Source organism: Candida margitis (genome assembly GCF_024628925.1).
Source record: "Candida margitis strain CBS 14175 chromosome Unknown scaffold7, whole genome shotgun sequence".
Classification (NCBI taxonomy): Eukaryota; Fungi; Ascomycota; class Pichiomycetes; order Serinales; family Debaryomycetaceae; genus Lodderomyces; species Lodderomyces margitis.
In genome coordinates, this window is record NW_026261806.1 from 272,045 (window position 1) to 289,366 (window position 17,322).

General features: G+C 40.3%; 8 protein-coding genes across 8 annotated transcripts; 3 read left to right on the forward strand and 5 right to left on the reverse strand. All coding sequences in view use genetic code 12, as the record gives it.

The window, feature by feature from the left end:
• Positions 1-203: 203 nt before the first annotated feature.
• PET100 (Pet100p) lies at positions 204-607 on the forward strand (the record flags this gene model as incomplete). Its single annotated transcript, XM_051814604.1, has 2 exons — positions 204-263; positions 362-607. 2 exons carry the CDS (start codon positions 204-206, stop codon positions 605-607), a joined length of 306 nt encoding a protein of 101 aa, XP_051671962.1.
• A 227-nt stretch (positions 608-834) lies between these two features.
• PDC2 (Pdc2p) lies at positions 835-3,165 on the reverse strand (the record flags this gene model as incomplete). The annotated part of the gene is made up of 1 exon (XM_051814606.1): positions 835-3,165. The coding sequence occupies one exon, from the start codon at positions 3,163-3,165 to the stop codon at positions 835-837; it is 2,331 nt and encodes a 776-aa protein (XP_051671963.1).
• A 315-nt stretch (positions 3,166-3,480) lies between these two features.
• On the reverse strand, positions 3,481-4,398 carry CANMA_002528 (acylglycerol lipase; the record flags this gene model as incomplete). The annotated part of the gene is made up of 1 exon (XM_051814607.1): positions 3,481-4,398. The coding sequence occupies one exon, from the start codon at positions 4,396-4,398 to the stop codon at positions 3,481-3,483; it is 918 nt and encodes a 305-aa protein (XP_051671964.1).
• A 736-nt stretch (positions 4,399-5,134) lies between these two features.
• PTC1 (type 2C protein phosphatase) lies at positions 5,135-6,502 on the forward strand (the record flags this gene model as incomplete). Its single annotated transcript, XM_051814608.1, has 1 exon — positions 5,135-6,502. The coding sequence occupies one exon, from the start codon at positions 5,135-5,137 to the stop codon at positions 6,500-6,502; it is 1,368 nt and encodes a 455-aa protein (XP_051671965.1).
• A 66-nt stretch (positions 6,503-6,568) lies between these two features.
• Positions 6,569-10,222, reverse strand: CRP1 (Crp1p; the record flags this gene model as incomplete). The annotated part of the gene is made up of 1 exon (XM_051814609.1): positions 6,569-10,222. The coding sequence occupies one exon, from the start codon at positions 10,220-10,222 to the stop codon at positions 6,569-6,571; it is 3,654 nt and encodes a 1,217-aa protein (XP_051671966.1).
• Positions 10,223-10,624: 402 nt separating this feature from the next.
• On the reverse strand, positions 10,625-11,008 carry CANMA_002531 (uncharacterized protein; the record flags this gene model as incomplete). Its single annotated transcript, XM_051814610.1, has 1 exon — positions 10,625-11,008. One exon carries the CDS (start codon positions 11,006-11,008, stop codon positions 10,625-10,627), a length of 384 nt encoding a protein of 127 aa, XP_051671967.1.
• Positions 11,009-12,202: 1,194 nt separating this feature from the next.
• On the reverse strand, positions 12,203-12,814 carry GAR1 (H/ACA snoRNP pseudouridylase subunit; the record flags this gene model as incomplete). Its single annotated transcript, XM_051814611.1, has 1 exon — positions 12,203-12,814. The coding sequence occupies one exon, from the start codon at positions 12,812-12,814 to the stop codon at positions 12,203-12,205; it is 612 nt and encodes a 203-aa protein (XP_051671968.1).
• Positions 12,815-13,041: 227 nt separating this feature from the next.
• On the forward strand, positions 13,042-17,307 carry CANMA_002533 (uncharacterized protein; the record flags this gene model as incomplete). The annotated part of the gene is made up of 3 exons (XM_051814612.1): positions 13,042-13,057; positions 13,110-16,109; positions 16,346-17,307. 3 exons carry the CDS (start codon positions 13,042-13,044, stop codon positions 17,305-17,307), a joined length of 3,978 nt encoding a protein of 1,325 aa, XP_051671969.1.
• Between the last annotated feature and the right edge of the window lie 15 nt (positions 17,308-17,322).

The following is a 17,322-nucleotide window of genomic DNA, read 5'->3' on the forward strand; positions in this document are numbered from 1 at the left end:
TAGTGTTACTTGCTTTGTTTAATCTCCATTTGGCTATTCTGTATTGAAATGTAGACGACTCTATCTTGTATCCCCAAAAGGAGCTTGGATGTGTATGTATGGCGCTACCTCTCATATAATAGTTTCCCTTCAGATTGGTTGAAAAAAAAATCACGTTGATTAAATCTCATCCATTATCTATACCAACAACATTTTACCTTAATATGGGCTACATACACAGATTTATACATAGCGTAACACGTACACAACTAGAGACAGCCAAGGTATGTTATAATCACTATCCTATTTAGATCTCAACGACCTAAAAGAATCATTCCAGTGTAAATGTCCCAACATTCGGTTACTAACATAAATCATCTAGTTTGGTTTTTACCTACTTTCACCCATCTTGATTATGTACTATGTTGGTTTAGATACAGATAAGAAATTCAATTTACCAGGCTTTTGGCCAGATCCAGCCACCTTGAATCAAATACCCAAAGAGCCGCATGAAATACAAGCTGAAGTTGCGAGAATAAGGAAAGCGAGGGCCGAGAAGAGGGCGAGGTTGGAAGCTAAAGCTAAAGAGTTGGGAATAACCGAGGATGACGTTAAGGAAGAAAACTAGAAACCTGATATAGCAGTCGTACCATTCTTTTTCGAATACAAGGACAGAGGAGGAAGGAAAACTACTTGCTCCTCAGCGAGTTGAGAGGGAGTCGGATTGCGAGTAGAGGCAAGTTTCAAGAGTCACAATAGTTATCGCTTGTATATAGAAAATCTTTCGGAGAAGGCAAAAGCCTTTTGAAATACACGTTGAAGGGTTCTTATTAATCTCTTTAAAAAATGTTGGATCTACTGACATAATCTCGACTGGATTATTTTCAAGTTGTAATTGAGATCATCAATCGTGGACTGAGACAAATTTATCGAGTTGAGTGATGAATAGTTGATAAGTCTTAATATAGACTGCTGCATGTCATAATCCACTTGAGAACCCGATGGAAAAGCTTGTGATTGTGATTGTGATTGTAGTTGCCGATGTTGCTGCTGGTATATACTCAAGGCTGTACCATTAGCAAACGAGTTGTCGAAAAGCTGATTGATATTTTGTTGCGGTTGCTGCGACAGCAGCAATACAGCTGATGCCTGTTTCTTCTTATCCCAGCTTTCTAAAGGACCCAACTTGTGTTTATTATTTGAGCTCGTAGCTGGTGATTCAAAAGGAAAGCTAGGCGACCGAGAATTGGTTGTGGCGATACTATTAGCTTCATGATTGAATACTTGATCCGACTCCATCAGCACATCATTTGAACCTAGGGTATTTCTCATTGTGGTGGAAATAGAATCAACATTCATCATTGTATCACCTGAATCAGTAGTGTTGGCGATGGCTTTGTTGAATATTATGTTACTAGCATCTTTGAGATCATTTTCACTGATCGACCATCGTGTCGAGCTATTGTCATTTGACTCTGCTTCGGCATTGTCTAAGTCCATATCGTGGTTTTCTTCGTCATCGCTAGGACCATCATCTTCAATCGATTCCAGTAGACAGCTGCCAATAATTTCTTCAATTGAAGCATAGTTTAAAGTGATTTTCCCCCTCTCATTCACCAACCCCACCAACTCTTCAATTTCCCAAGGTATAACAACATTCAAATGTCCCATAATTTCTTCCAATTCCTTATAGCTCCTTGTATCATCAAATGAATTGAGTCTCCTATTCAAAGGTTGGAAAATCTCATTGGTTATATACCTCGATTGCGAATTGGGCCATTCTTGATTTGGATTCAATGGCAATAATCGAGTTTTTTTCCATGATTGGAATATACGCTCGGGTGAAACCAAAGACCATGCTTTGGTTACCCATTCAATAACTTTAATCATTGGGATATGGTAGTCCTGCTCAGCCAATACCTCAAGTGCAGGCGAAGTGTTAGCCATATCGTAGTTTAAACCCAACGGAGAAGCAGCAGAGTTTCTCATTGATTTTTGCTTTGTCCGATTTCCCAAAGACTTGTTACGTTGCAACTTGATCATTTCAGTGTATTGTTGGATACGATAAAGGATCTTGAACTCTTCAATAATGCCAAAGTTCATCGGCAAGTAGTCGAATTTGACCGACCCATATGATGTATTGTATGGATTTTTATGACAGTTTTCATTCTTCAAGTACACAAGTTTGATATTCTGAAACTGGATATTAATTAATCGATGACTCGAGCAATCATCCAAGATAATCAATATTTTCCTATGAGGAGTCAAGCTGTGGATTTTGTGATCAAGGGATAAAATATAGTTTTGAAACATCAGTGATGTAACCCATTTGTTGGTATTTGCTTTGTACGATATATTATACATTTGGGTTATTTTGTTCATCAAGTTATGATGAGATGTGTTGTCACACGATACAGTTTGCAAATTAGTAAATGAGCTCTTTGAGACGTCAAACTTGTCGTATTTCCCCACGATCAACGGTAATAGCTTCTCCAGACCGTCAATATTACACCCTAGCAAGGCAGTTAATGAATATTCATTGGATGAGTGCGACTGCTGTAGTCCTTTATCAACTGAGCTAACATCAAATATCTGATCCAAGGGAAGTGAATAGAACAATTGAAATTCATCAATTACAAAAATGTCTTGCGGCGAGTAGTCATCCTGTCGAATCAAGTTATCCAAATAAGTCTTTAGCTCCACTTTCTCATCCAACATCCAAACTTTATTCAACTTGTATCCAAAATTCTGCTTGATATCTGCTTCATTTCCCGTTATATTTATATTCAACTTCTTCATGAAATGGGCGCACCACTTTTGGTTAAACACGCCATTTCCCGATTTTTCCAGCTTGGGCAATCTTGTCCATATAGCATGTGCTGTCAGTTGTATTATGGGAGTGGTAATGGGGATATTTTCCCACGTCGCTTGCGTGATCCATTCGGTTAAGATTTTGCGCAACAAGGGGTTTGTCTGTTTTCTCCGACGCACCAATTTGAAATCATCTTCCTTTGAAGCAATTATATCGTTTTTTGAACTTAGTATGCGCGAGATTGTAGTCTGAGACGGCGGTTTTGCCAGTCCGTATTCATGCATTGCCCATACTGCAAGATCAGACTGCGTCATCTGGGGATTTGATTCCGCTTTGAGACAAATTTCAATCTTTTGTTTGATAGTGTACCCCATTTGTAATTATGTATACTATTCGAGAGGCATGGAAAGACTCTGGCTGAGTAAAGGGCAAAATGTAATACGGTCAGATGAGGTAATGCGGTATTCCTGTGGTGTGTCGTGTGTGTGTGGTGGGGGGGTCTCGGAAATCAGGGAATCATACAAAGATGGCCCGACGCCTCGTGAAAATTGTCTGTCAATTTTTCTTTCCTTTTCTCATCTTTGTGTTTGTTTTGAGTCAAAGATTATGCGCTTAGAGCGAAAGACAGAGATAACAATCAATATACCAGTATCAATATAATAATAAAGCAAAACAAGCTACAGCTCTACTTAATCCTTCTTTGCATATTCATGAAGGAAGTCAGTGACTTTCTTGAAAACCAATTTAAACAACTCGTCATTCTCAACAAACAAACTATGCCTTCCAGCATCAATCTTATCAAACACTTTATTCATATTCTCAGGCAACAATGGGAAAAACTCCTCACTTCCTTTGATATCATTGATGTAGTCGTGAGTACCATGAACAATCAACAATGCAATACTAGTATCAAACTTCTTTGCATATTCTGGATTCAACAAATCTTTACCCCTTTTAAACATATCATTAAACTGGGCAAGAGAACCAATCAACTTGTTATCATGTTCCCTAATGTAGTTTTGCCATCTTTTATTTGAGGTAATGTAATCGTAATTCAACTTTGAGTCTAGCTTGAAGTTTGGTAAGATCTTGGAAACATATGGCAATGCCAATCTGGAGACAATGTTTGGCTGTGTTTTAGGATGCAAACTAATCAACGGACCGCAGGCAACAATAGCCTTGATTCCATCCTTGTACTTGCCTCTGATACCGTAATTCAAGATAATCCCACCACCCATTGAATGGCCCATTAAAATAAATTTTTCTTTGGGGTCAGTTCTTGTGTCCAAGCTGCGTTTGAGGAAAAAGTCCAAATCATCAAAGGTATAAAACTCATTGGTTCTACCCAAGTCATTGGGCGATGTTTCTCCAGAACCCCTTTGGTCATAGAAAAACACCTCGTATCCGTTTTGGGATAAGTTATCAAAGTACTCGGTATAAATTGTTGCACTTTCCATGAATCCGTGAACATAAAAGACCTTTCCCTTGTATTCAACGTTGGAGGGGACCTTCCATGTGGTTGTTAAAAATTTGGCATTGTTGTATTCAACATACTCAGTAATTGGCTTACCAAGAGGTGTGTAAGGGATGGGAACTTCTTTTGGCATTGATGATTCTTTCAGTGGAACTTGTATTAGTAATGGGACCAGAAAAAAGTGACGGCGTAAGGTACACAGAACTTTACCTCCTTAATTCACCCTTTTTTTACTTTTTCCTTTTCTTTTCTTATGATTTTTTTTGAACTGTGGAGATTACACTTTTACACGAAACGTATACAATAAAAACAATTGAATAACCAACACTAGCGGATTTAAATCTGTATCTATGTAAATAATAGAATTAGGGCACAAGGGGGGTGAGTCGTTCATGCACCCCCACCGTTTAGATTCGTTTCTGTTCGATAAAACATAATCATTTTCAGTATGATGCTCATACGCTCTTGCTTTTACTTTGTGGTTTACACAGTCTACTAATCTTGTAGCTCTATATTACCCTCAACCAGCCTTTGCGTGAGTTTGAGTTCACTGATGCGCCATGTCTCTAGCAAATGCTTCTCCATTGATTGCTATTTGTGTTGTGTCGTAAAACTAAACAAATGCCAATTCATACACTGTTGCGACATTGCTCGTTACAGGTAAATTTAGAACTAACATTAATATATTTGCGCGACCCTGTAAACTTGCTTAACCTCAAACATTGAATACAAAGCTATATAAATACACATACACAGTACAGTTTCTGCGACTTAGAGACTGTATTCTACGAATTTCAAATTACGATTTATCCGTGGAGAAACAATCTTCACCATTCCTATATACGCTAACCTCAGAAAACAACTCAATTATGTCGGCAACAGAAGCAGATGGTGTGGCAAATGCGTTGTCACCAGCAGTTACTCCACTCCCACAACAGGGTGGATCGCATCAAAGATTGGCACAAAGGCGAGCAGAGCATCACCAGCAACAACACACAGAAAAAGGAAGTAACCAACTTCCGTCAAACAGTCTTTCACAACCGACTAGCAACATGTCAACTACGCCTCCGTTATCAGATCCCAAAATTTCCCTTCCACCAGAAGAACTGAAGAACAAATTTGATGCGATAGATTCGCCACCGATCCACCCTTCAGCCAAAGCTCGGTCTAAGACGTCGTCAGAGTATGACCCATTTTCCGGATTATCTTTCAAAGTGGGCGTAGCTGAAAACAAGAATTCAACATATAGGTCAAAAATGGAAGATGTTCACACGTATATCGCAAACTTTGCCGAGCGAGTTGACTGGGGATACTTTGCTATTTTTGATGGCCATGCAGGCAAAGAGAGTGCTCGTTGGTGTGGAAACAATTTGCATTCCTTGCTTGAGCAAGAGATTGATTTGGAATTACAGGATCAAAACAATGCCCTTCAAGCAACTAGTAATTCAGAGGCAATTGCTGGCGATTCAAAGCTGGCTCCAGATGTGCTGAATCGCTCTGTGGGAAACCTGAATACGTCAAACTCAACTGGCTCCGCTTCAAGTATACCGTTGAAAGGCAGAGTGGACATGAAAGACCATTTGTACAAAAGCTTTGTTAAGGCCGATGAAATGATTGAAAAGAATGGCCAGGGAGCATCTGGATGTACAGCAGCAGTAGCAGTTCTTCGTTGGGAGAGTGAAACAGAGGATGATTGTATGGTGGATGCTACCAATACTGGGAAACAAAACAGCAACGATGCAAAGACGTTTGACTTTGTGCCCACCAAAAACCACAAGAGAATGCTTTACACCTCAAATGTGGGTGACTCCAGAATAATATTGAGCCGAAATGGCAAGGCCTATAGGCTATCATATGACCACAAAGCGTCAGATAAAAATGAGATCGACAGAGTTGAAAATTCAGGCGGATTGATTTTGAAAAATCGGGTGAATGGGGTGCTAGCTGTGACTAGATCGTTGGGCGACTCTTATATGAAAGACTTGGTCTTAGGAAAGCCATTCACTACATCGACACAAATAATTAGAGATGATGAATTTATGATTATTGCATGTGATGGGGTGTGGGATGTAATTAGTGATACTAAAGCTTGCAAAATAATTGCTGAATGTTTCAAGAATGGGTTGGACGCACAAGAGGCATCCAAGAAGTTGTGTCAATTGGCAATCGATGCTTCGACTACTGATAACGTAACAGTTATGGTTGTTCAGTTTGACCAATCCGTTTTCGATCAATGAACTTTACATATTACGAGCTTATTATAAAAAAGTCATATCTTCTTTAGAAACCCCTACTTAAATCTCTCAATCCTCTTCAGATTGAATTTCTTCACCTTCTTCTAAATTAAAATTGCTAGCGTACAACTTAGGCTTGTAGAACCTCAATGCCAAACTACTCAACACAACACTCACTGAACTTAATGCCATAGCTGCACTCGCCCATACTGGGTCCAATCGAGAATTATTGTACGGATAAATCACACCAGCAGCAATGGGTAACCCAATCATATTATAGATCAAACTCCATGCAAAATTAAACTTGACACGACGGAAAACTACTCGTGACAAATCAACCAAGGTAACCAAGGAGATCAAAGGGTGTAGCTTATTTAACAAAATGAAATCACTCGAAGTGACGGCAAGATCAGCGCCTGAACTTAATGCGATCCCAACATCCGCAGCCGCAAGTGCTGGAGCGTCGTTGATCCCATCTCCTACCATGGCAATAACACATTTGGATTTGGTACTATTATCTTGCTTTAATTGGCGAATACGTTTAATTTGGGCTTCTTTTTCATCCGGCAATACCTCACTAACAACATTGGTTATACCGATTTCTTTTGCTATGGCATTTGCGGTGAGAGAATTATCTCCGGTGATCATCCATGTCTCTATCTTTCTAGTGTTGAAAAACTCAATGACTTTTTTGGTTTCGGGTCTGAGTTGATCTCTGGCAGCCATCATGAATATCAACTGAAACTGATCATTGCTGAATAAGGTAGGGCATTTTAAACCAACCAACATCACCGACTTACATTCTGTTTTCCACCTGGTTAAAAGACTTTGTTGTTCCTCGCTGATTTTAACCCCATTCTCTGTGAATAGTTTTTCATTACCAAGGATAGCTTCAACTGGGTGGTATTTATTCCAATCATTCTGTTCCTCAGCAGCGTTGTAAACAATTTCCCCCTTCAAACCACGTCCATTAACAGTTTCAACCTGAGGAATTTTGTTCGCCACCAAAGGTATATCTTTGTCACGACTCAAGTACTCTGTAAACACCCTGATAGCTTTTGCCAATGGGTGGGATGATGCAACTTCCAAATCTCTTGCAATTTGCAAAGAAAATTGTTTCACGGCCAGGTCCTTTACAACAAAAGAGTAATTTGTTACTGTCAACTCTCCTTTAGTCAATGTCCCCGTTTTATCAAAACACACAATATTGGTTGTTGCGCCATCTTGGAAGGCAGCTCCACCTCCTTTGGCCAAAATTCCATACTTGGCAGCTAAGCCAGAACCAACAAAGAGTGCTGTGGGTGCTGCTAAACCAATACCACATGGACATGCAACAACAAACACAGCAATGGCAAATTCCAAAGACCATACTGTCCATCCACCAATGTCAATATCAAGATAGCTCTCGGGTAAAGCGCCTGAAAACCCTAAACTGAGCCATATAATCCAGGTGGTAATAGCAATAACAATGATTATTGGAACAAAGTAACCAGTAATGAGGTCGGCAGTTCTTTCCATAGGAGCTTTCTTTAGCTGACCGTCCCTAACAGTGTTGATAATTTGACTCAATAGAGAATCGCCTTCCAAACTAGTCACCTTGGTAATGATAGAGTGGTTTCCAATATTTACAGTTCCAGAAAAGATTTGGTGACCTTCAATATGCTTCACCGGTGTCGACTCACCAGTCAATGCACTTTCGTCAAAGTTCGACTCGCCGTCTATTATTACGCAATCTACCGGTGGCGATTCTCCGGAACCGATCTTGATGTAATCTCCAATCTCCAATAACTCCAAATCCACAACTTGATCATTTTCAAAATGTCCGTCGACTTCGTCCACTACTACTGCTGTATTTTGTTTTAATGCTGCTAATTTGGAAATCGCATCAGCTGTTTTGCTTTTGGAATAGCTTTGCAACAATTTACCAATCAATAGGAAAAACGTTAGAAAAACAACCGAGTCAAAGTACGTTGTATGAAACCCCATGTGAGTTTTGGCTTCCTGGTTTGCACTCAATGCTAACAAAGCAATACTAGCAAAGTATGCGACTGTAGTTCCCAAGCTCATCAACAAATTCATCGACCCAAACTTGAGCAAGCGACTTTTGAATGAGTTTTTATGAAGCCACAATGATTTGATTTCCTTGAATGCCTTGCGGTGGAATGTGTCGGCCGCAAAAAGATATACCGGAGTTGACAATATGAGCAAGATCCAACTGGCGCGAGACGCATTGCCAACCCAGATTGGATCCTCTACCCATACCCTGAATGGATGATTTTTTGAGAGCAACGACATAGCAACAATACCAAAAATAAACGTAGGTATGGCAAACACTGTCGCCAAAATGAAACGCAAAGCAAGATTCATTACTTCGCTTTTAGCCAACTTCTTTATATGCTCATCTACCGAGACTGGCTTCACCAATTCGCACGTAAACGACCCACGGTCTTCGTCAATTGCAAAATCACCCCTTCCATCATCCCTCAAGTGATTCAAGTCCCAGACAATTTGGCGCGCAGTCACATTACGACTAGGGACGTACGTAAATTTAATCACTGGATGCTTTAATGTGATAGGATCGTCAATGACAACAGCATCACCGTAGTGTAATAGATACTTCATTATTATTTCTGGGCAATGGTTGCAAAACATCCCCTCAACTTTAATGTTAATTATTCTCGGTTTCTTTCTTGCGGAGGTGTAATTGATTTTTTCATTGGTGATAACTTCAAAATCAAACCCACAGTCCTCGACTGCTTCCTTCAACTTTTGCAAGTTTTCATGCCGTGCATCGTCCTCAAGTACAAATTGTGCATTTTTGGTCACCACATTGATACCACTCTCTAAGATAAAAGGTAAGCTCTTTACTGCTGCTTCAATCGAGTTTGCACAAGCAGCACACGTCATGCCTCCAATTAATGCAGTAATTTTTGTATTTATTGATCTGTGAACGGGTAAAACTTCGATAAGCTTGCATTCAAACCCCAAGTCGTTAACGCGATCAATGATTTGATTGATTAGTTGTTTATTCTTAATTATGGCAACTATTGCTTGTTGAAGCAAGTTCACCGAAAAATTGGGTTCTTCAGTGGCTGCATCTGCATCCTTGTTTCCTCCGAGTAACCCCTTTAGTGCATCCTCTACTGTGTGAACACAGGAGGAGCATGTCATTCCAGTGATTGTGAATGAAGCCCTGAATTCTGGCTGGGATACTTCAACTTTTGTTTCAACGGATGAGGAATCGCTGGTCTCATTAATTTTACCGGTCTTGTTGTTTTGGCACACTGTGCAGTATTTCAAGTGCTTTTTGGCTGATTTGGATGCCCTATATTTCTCAAAAATGCCCCAAATATCAAAAAAACCATCATGGTGAGGGGCTTCACCGGACCCAGCTTCAACATCATGAAAATCATCCGATGAGTATCGCTCACTATCTTCGTTAACGAGATCCCATTTCAAAACGCCAAACCCAGACTTCTCCAATTGCTTGATGATCTTTTTCAATGAATGATTGAAATCGACATCATTACCTCCAAATAGTGCCATATCTGCATCTTTTAAATAGAAGAAGATTTCTCCACCTGCTAACTCTCCGATATTCAGCTCAGAAACTGTATCAGTTGTAATCTCGTTTGTCTTGTAAAACCGTGCAATAGCCTTATTAATGGTTGCCTGACATTCCTGACAGTGCACATTACTCAATTTGATGCGTAAGATCTGCATGGCTGTAGTTCTGATGAATTCAGAAATGAGGAATTAAAAAACGGACAATTAAGGGGCGAGACCTGATGAATAAATACAAAAGTTTGACAGTTGTACTGAGGTAATTTTGCCATAATATTCTCTTTTGACTGATTTTATAGATTAATTGTGTATGCGCGATTTCTGCTGCATCGTTGGTTATATGCAGTACTTTGTACTGAGGTAATTATGCTGCAAACTTTCTGATGTAGATGGCTGTCCTATTAATGCACAAGCATCAGGATTGATTACTCAGTGTAGTGCTCACTATGCATAGTGCTCTCACAAGCCTACCCTAATGTCAACCAGTCAAGATAGAGGAGAGAGAAATAGGCAAACTATAATTTTCCAACACTCAACTTCACATTTATTCAACCTATTTATCTAATCCTTTAAATAGCTTGTATCCAAACGCAATTTATGCCCAAGCCAGAGCGCATGGTCCGTATGGTCTTTGAGGTCACCTTGACTGGTTCTAGGGTGTATCAAGACGGATAACTTGCCGTGGTTCAATTGGAAGAAGGGTATAAGTTTAACGAAAAGTTCTGGCTTCTTAAAGTCTAGCTCCCACATGTTCAATGTATGCGGTCCAATAGGCTTATCGTGAAACTTGTAAACTCTGATTTCGCCGTTGTCGATGTCCTTGCTGAACTCTTTCAACACCTTTTCTCTCAAATTAAAAGCAAATTGTCTTTCATCTAGATTATTGTTGTTCCAGTAGGTGTGAATGTCATATGATTCGATATCGCCATAGAATGGTTGAGTCATGGTTGGGGAGTAAAGACAATTCGAAGAGTCTTTTTAAGAATAGAGATTTCTGTATAAACATCGTAATTTATATTTTGGTCAGTCTTTGTAGCCTCATTTTTACTTTAGTAAGCAGTGCGGCGCAATGACTAAGGGCCACACTTTTGTATTGCATTAATTACAAATTTAAAAAGCATATACAGCATTACAAACTACTACTTAGCTCGATGTCTATTGGTTGCGTCTTGGCTCTTCCATTATACGTTTGGTAAACTACTGACAACCCCAAGCCAAGTGCACTACCCAACACGTTACAAAAGATGTCCATTGGGTCGAAAACTCGCTTGTTATTGACAATGTGTTGTACAAACTCCAGTCCTATACCACCACACAAGGTACATACTATGAATGTGAGAATTCCTAGTAGTTTTAATGACCTTGTCCTGGCTATGAAATAAAATTCGGTGGTGAGAATGAAAAAGGTGGAAAAATGAATGAGCTTGTCGTGACTGAGACTAATCAGGGCAAAGCCTATGTAACCTGCTCCAATCAAGGACAAGATAAACACTTCGGTAGCTTGTTAGTAGTGTAGTGTAATTTGCGGATACAATGCTACATACTTAGGAGTACTGGGTATCTGATGGTGATCATAAGGATATTGAATTGGAGTAACGATGATTGTTTTACAGAATGGAATGAAAACTGCGCTGCTAAATTTTACATTTGTAGGGAGAGGTTAAGGAAGAACACTAAAATAAGGCAAGGCACCATATTTTTTTTAGTAAATAAACATCTATTCGATCAATTGGATTTGATATACTTGAAGCTGAGAATAATTTGTTAAATAATCGGGCCGTCAACCGAAACAAATGACCACGTATCATATTACATAACGTTGTGTAATCGAAACCTACCAGAATAGCCTACTTGGATTTATGAAATGGCATTTGCAAAGCAAACAGGGAGCTGAATAAAGGACAGTAAATAAAACACAAACTAATTATACAACTCTTTCTAACCATTTCCAAATCCAGCGAATAATTGTTCCCACTTGTCTCCATCATTTGTTCTGAATAGTTGTTTTCCACTTCAGCAGGTTTCAGGTTGAAATTAATAACATGTCCTGTCTTTCCTCAATATACTACATCTCTACACGTAACCTTGAACAAAAAAAAACATAACACTTCAATTGCTAAAAAAGCTCCCTTATCTTTCTTAAAATCTTCCTCTGCCACCTCTGTTTCCCCCTCTGGAACCTCCACGGCCACCAAATCCCCCTCTACTTCCACCTCTGGCACCTCCACGGCCACCAAAACCTCCTCTGGAACCACCGAATCCGCCTCTGCTTCCACCTCTGGCTCCACCACGACCACCAAAGCCACCTCTGCTTCCACCACGACCACCAAATCCACCTCTGCTTCCACCAGCACCGCCAGCACCAGCTTTTCTCTTTGGTTTGGGCCCTATCGATGGTGGCTTAGGTAAGAACCTTTCCAACGGTAAAAGTTTATCTGGTCCAATATAAAATTTATCTCCCTCCTTAAACGATTCTGCTTTAACTCCTTCAGAAGGTTTTATCGTGAAAAATACTTCATTCAATGGTCCTAAAATTTCATCCACTTTCCCAACTTGCGTTTTGTTTTCTAAGTAAATGGGGGCATTAAAGTAAGGTATTTTGACATTTATCGAGCGACACACTATATCTCCCTCGCATGCTTGCATAAAAGAGCCCATTTCTAAAACTGTATCTGGTGGGCCTTGTTGGAAGCTTGGTCTTCCACCTGCTCCACCACGGCCGCCTCTAAATCCGCCTCTACCTCTATTCATTGTTTATTATAGCTGATCAGTTAGTAGTAAATTCTTACGCTCATCGAGAAAAACTGCAAATTTGAAAAAACTAAAGAGAAAAAAAAAAGAAAATTAGAGCAATGAGTGTATTACGTAATTACTTTGCTAATCATTTGTCGTGCGCAATCGACGTTAAAACAAAATAACCGAAATGAATTTCGGATGTAATTTGACCAACGATTTGATACAGAACAACTTTATCCAAAATGAGCTCTTCGCTTTGTATGTGGACTCCGAAGTATTCCCTTTATGAGCACTACTAACGCAAATCTAGCAACACCTACTTTTAAAGTTGGGCTCACGTCAGAGGAAAAATCGTTATACACTCAGTTATTCAAATCGTTGGATACTGAAAACACCGGTATCATTACTGGTGAGAAAGCGCGTACTACATTTGAAAAGTCCAGCTTGCCTCCAGCAATTTTGGGTGAAATATGGCAACTCGCTGACCAAAACAACTTGGGTTTTTTAAATCAATTCGGCTTTTGCTATGCAATGAGATTGATTGGGTACACACAAGCTGGCCATCACCCAGCGCCAGGCTTAGCTGATACGCCAGGTCCGTTACCAAAGTTTGCTGATTTGCAATTGCCTCGGTTACAATCTCAATCAACTAGTAACTCATTTTTGTCAAGTCAACCCAACAATGCCATTCCTGGGTCTGCCACCCCGCAGGAATCCATTGCTGCCGTCAGTGCAGCAGACTATCAAAGATTTTCTCAGTTGTTTGCTAAAACCGTAGGCTCTGTGCAAGGTGAATTGGGTGGAACTCAAGCTAAAGAGATTTTTTTAAAAGCCAGGTTGCCCACGCCTACTTTGGGTCAGATTTGGAGTTTAGTCGATAGAAACAATTCAGGCTTGTTACATGTGGGGGAGTTCGTCATCGCAATGCATTTGGTGCAAGGAGTTTTGAGTGGTAACATTAAGCAATTACCTCCGTTCCTCCCGGATTATGTTTGGAAGTCAGTTGAGAGCGCTAGTGGACCAATCTCACCTCCACCTCAATCGCCAAATTTGTATCAGAATCAGCAGTCGTCTCGTCAAACCTCTGTAAGCTCGCAACAGACTGCAATTAGGCACCCACCAGCTGATGAATCAAAGGCTGATGCTAGCGAATGGGCTGTTACTCCTGTTATGAAAGCACAGTATGATTCTATATTCAACAATCTTGACAAGGAACACGTTGGGCATTTGAATCCAGAACAGGTTGCCTCATTCTTGATGACCTCTAAATTGGATCAACAGGACTTGGCGACTATTTGGGACTTGGCAGATATTCAAAACACCGGTCTTTTCACAAAATTGGAGTTCTCCATTGCATTGTTTTTGGTGAACAGAAAAGCCAGCGGTAAGAATTTGCCCAATGTGATTCCAGATAGTTTGATTTCGTCCATAAAGGTTCTCGGATCCAAACCTTCCGCGGAGCCTCCAGCTAGATCAAAGTCATCCATGGACGATTTAGTTGATATTTTTGGCAGTCCATCCCCCCAACCACAACCAACTGCGCCCAAATTAGAACACGGACTATCTAGTAGTGACTTGTCGTACGCAACAAAGCCTCGATTGACAAGCTCCTTCAAACCAACTTCAAGCTTTGGCCAAACGTTGTTGCAAAATCATCAACAATCACCTCCCTCCACCACTACCACCTCCACCCCAACAACATTATCCAAACAAGAGACCTCGTTGGAAAAAGAAAATCCGGCAATTGTGCCAACTTCAGCACAACCTCCTGTTACCCAAGCTCAGCAAAAGCAAGTCAACTACGATGCCTTGCGTAGCGTCCCACCTCCACCGGCAGCTAGAAGCACTTCCGATCGGTCTCAACCTGCCAACGAAGATTTATTGGCTGACCCTGGACACTCGGTACAGTTATCTCAGGCAACTTCTGACTTGGCGAACGTTTCAAATCAAATCAACTCCCTTAGGACTCAAACAACAAACTTGGACGATAAAAAATCTAAAGCTGAAACAGAGCTCCAAAGGTTATTGAACGCAAAAGTCGAGTTTGAAAAGAAACTCGAACAATTGAGGACATCTTATGATAATGAAGCTAAACAAGTTACGGAAATTGAGGGCAGATTGGCCTCAGCTAAGGAGGAGAACGAAGCCTTAAGATCGGAAACATCAATTGCAGAGGCAAAACTCAACTCATTGTCAGGTGATTCACGCCAAAAGCAAGTGGCTCTTGAAGAGTTGCAGAAAGAAAATAGCTCATTCAAAGACAAGTTGCAAATATTGAATGCAGACACAACTGAACTTGAAAATCAATTGAAGTTGAGAAACAATGATGTACAAGATTTGCAAAAGAAGGTGGAAATTAAAAAAGCTCAAGCACATCAGCAATTTACACAAAATGAAAAGTTGAAAAATGCAATTGCTGACACTGAGGAGGAATATAGAAATCTCCAATTTGAGCTTGATAGCCAAGAAAGAGAGAGATTGGAACAAGAAGAGCAGCAGAAAAAGTTGCAACAGCAACATGAAGAGTTGAAAGCTAACAAACCAAAGAAAGCTGCTGGTGTAGCTGCTGTTGTTGGGGCTGCTGCTGCTGCCGGGGCTGTTGGTGGTGCTGTGGCAGGTGTCGTTTCTGGTCATCCAGATGGTTCAGAAGAACAAGATTCCGTGTCCACCATTGAGCAATCAGAGAAGGATAAACACGAAGACGCTCCAGTAAAGGGTGTCAAAGAATTATCCATAACAGAATCTGGTGCAACAGAGCAAGATAATGGAGATACGCCAATCACTTCTCCCAGTAACTCTGAACTCCAATACCCACAAGGAAACGATGCAGGGTTTGCAGGTGGGATGGTTGGAATGCCCGGTGTATTGGTTGGGATCCAGAGAACTGAATCTCTTACCTCAAGTGTCCAAAATAATCCACCATTGTCAGTTAGAGACGACGATGTGGAACAGACACTTGGAAGTGACAAAGGGTCGTCCTCGTTTGAATTAGTCGAAGGTAGATCCCCTGAATTTCCCCCAATCAAGGAACTTGACTATCAAGAAAGTGATTCTGAGGAGGAGGAAGAATCCCATTTTGATGATGCTGTCGACAATTTCAAGCAAGCAAATCAACACACTAATCAACACACCAATCAAGATACACAATTTGATGACGATATGTTTAACGACCTTCAACCAGCAACCGAAGACGTGGATGAAAATTTCAATTTGGAACCTGCTGAAGTGGAGAACAACGACACAGAAGAGTTTGAAAAGCCTGAAGCAAACAAGGATGAGTGGGAACAATTATTCGCTGGATTTGGAAATGGTTAGAAAGAGTTGTATAATTAGTTTGTATTTTAATTACTGTCCTTTATTCCGCTTCTCTGTTAGCTTTGTAGGTCTAAGTGGGTGCCTATTCTAAGAGAACTAGTTTGTGTAATTTTGTGTGATATTTTTTCATTAAAGACCAACTTGAGATGAACTTTGTATAATGCGTGAATGTAGCTATGTACAGATTAGCATCTTCGACTAGGATTTACCAAAGGAGATATGTTTCAATAGACTATCTTACCAAGTCCATTCCTGAAATCACCAAGGATTCCCTTCGGTTCCAAAATGCACCACCTCTACCATCTCAGCACAACAAGACCAATGAACTACGAAAGAATATTATCAATCCAAACATCCTCAACGACATTTTCTTGGACATTCCTCCCAAAGTTGAAGTTGCAAAGTCGCAGCGGTTCTTTAACAGCTTAAAGGTTAACTTGGACTGGACATTGGCAGACTATCATGAAATCCCTGATGTCAAGTACGAAATCTTGAAGGCAAAAGCCATGGAACGCCAAGCAACCAGTACGAATGGGCCCAAGAGGACATTTGGAATAAAGCCGGAGATGTTGAAGATGCTACCGGAGGTACTTCTAATGGGACGCACTAATGCAGGGAAATCGTCGTTGATAAACAATTTGTTAGTTCCAAAAAGAAACTTGGCAAGGCATGAACAATTGGCATATGTCTCATCGAAAGCTGGATTTACAAAAACAATGAACTGCTTCAGACTTTCCAACCAGCTACGTATGGTTGACAGTCCTGGGTACGGAAGAGGTGGTGTTGAAACGCAAGGAGAAATGGTTCTTGCGTACATAAACAACCGGAAACAATTGCAACGAGTGTTGCTCTTGATCCCAAGTGACCTCAAAAAAGAAGACATGCAGCTTGTACAATACTTGATAGAGAGGGATGTATCTTTCGATATTGTGTTCACCAAATTGGATGACTTGTTAAAGAAGTTCCTTAGAAAGGATATCTTCAAACAAGACAATGCCCAGGATATGATTAAAGAGGCAAACCAGAGGGTTGTAGAACACTATGCCACGTTAATCGATGAATTAAGCTTACAAGATGTGTCAGAAAGTCCAAGATTTATGTTCAATAATGCTCAAACCAACAACTTTTTGACGGACTTTTCGGGCTTAAAGACCATTAGATATAACTTACTAAAAAGCTGCAACTTGGTTTAAGTATCATTTGTATGT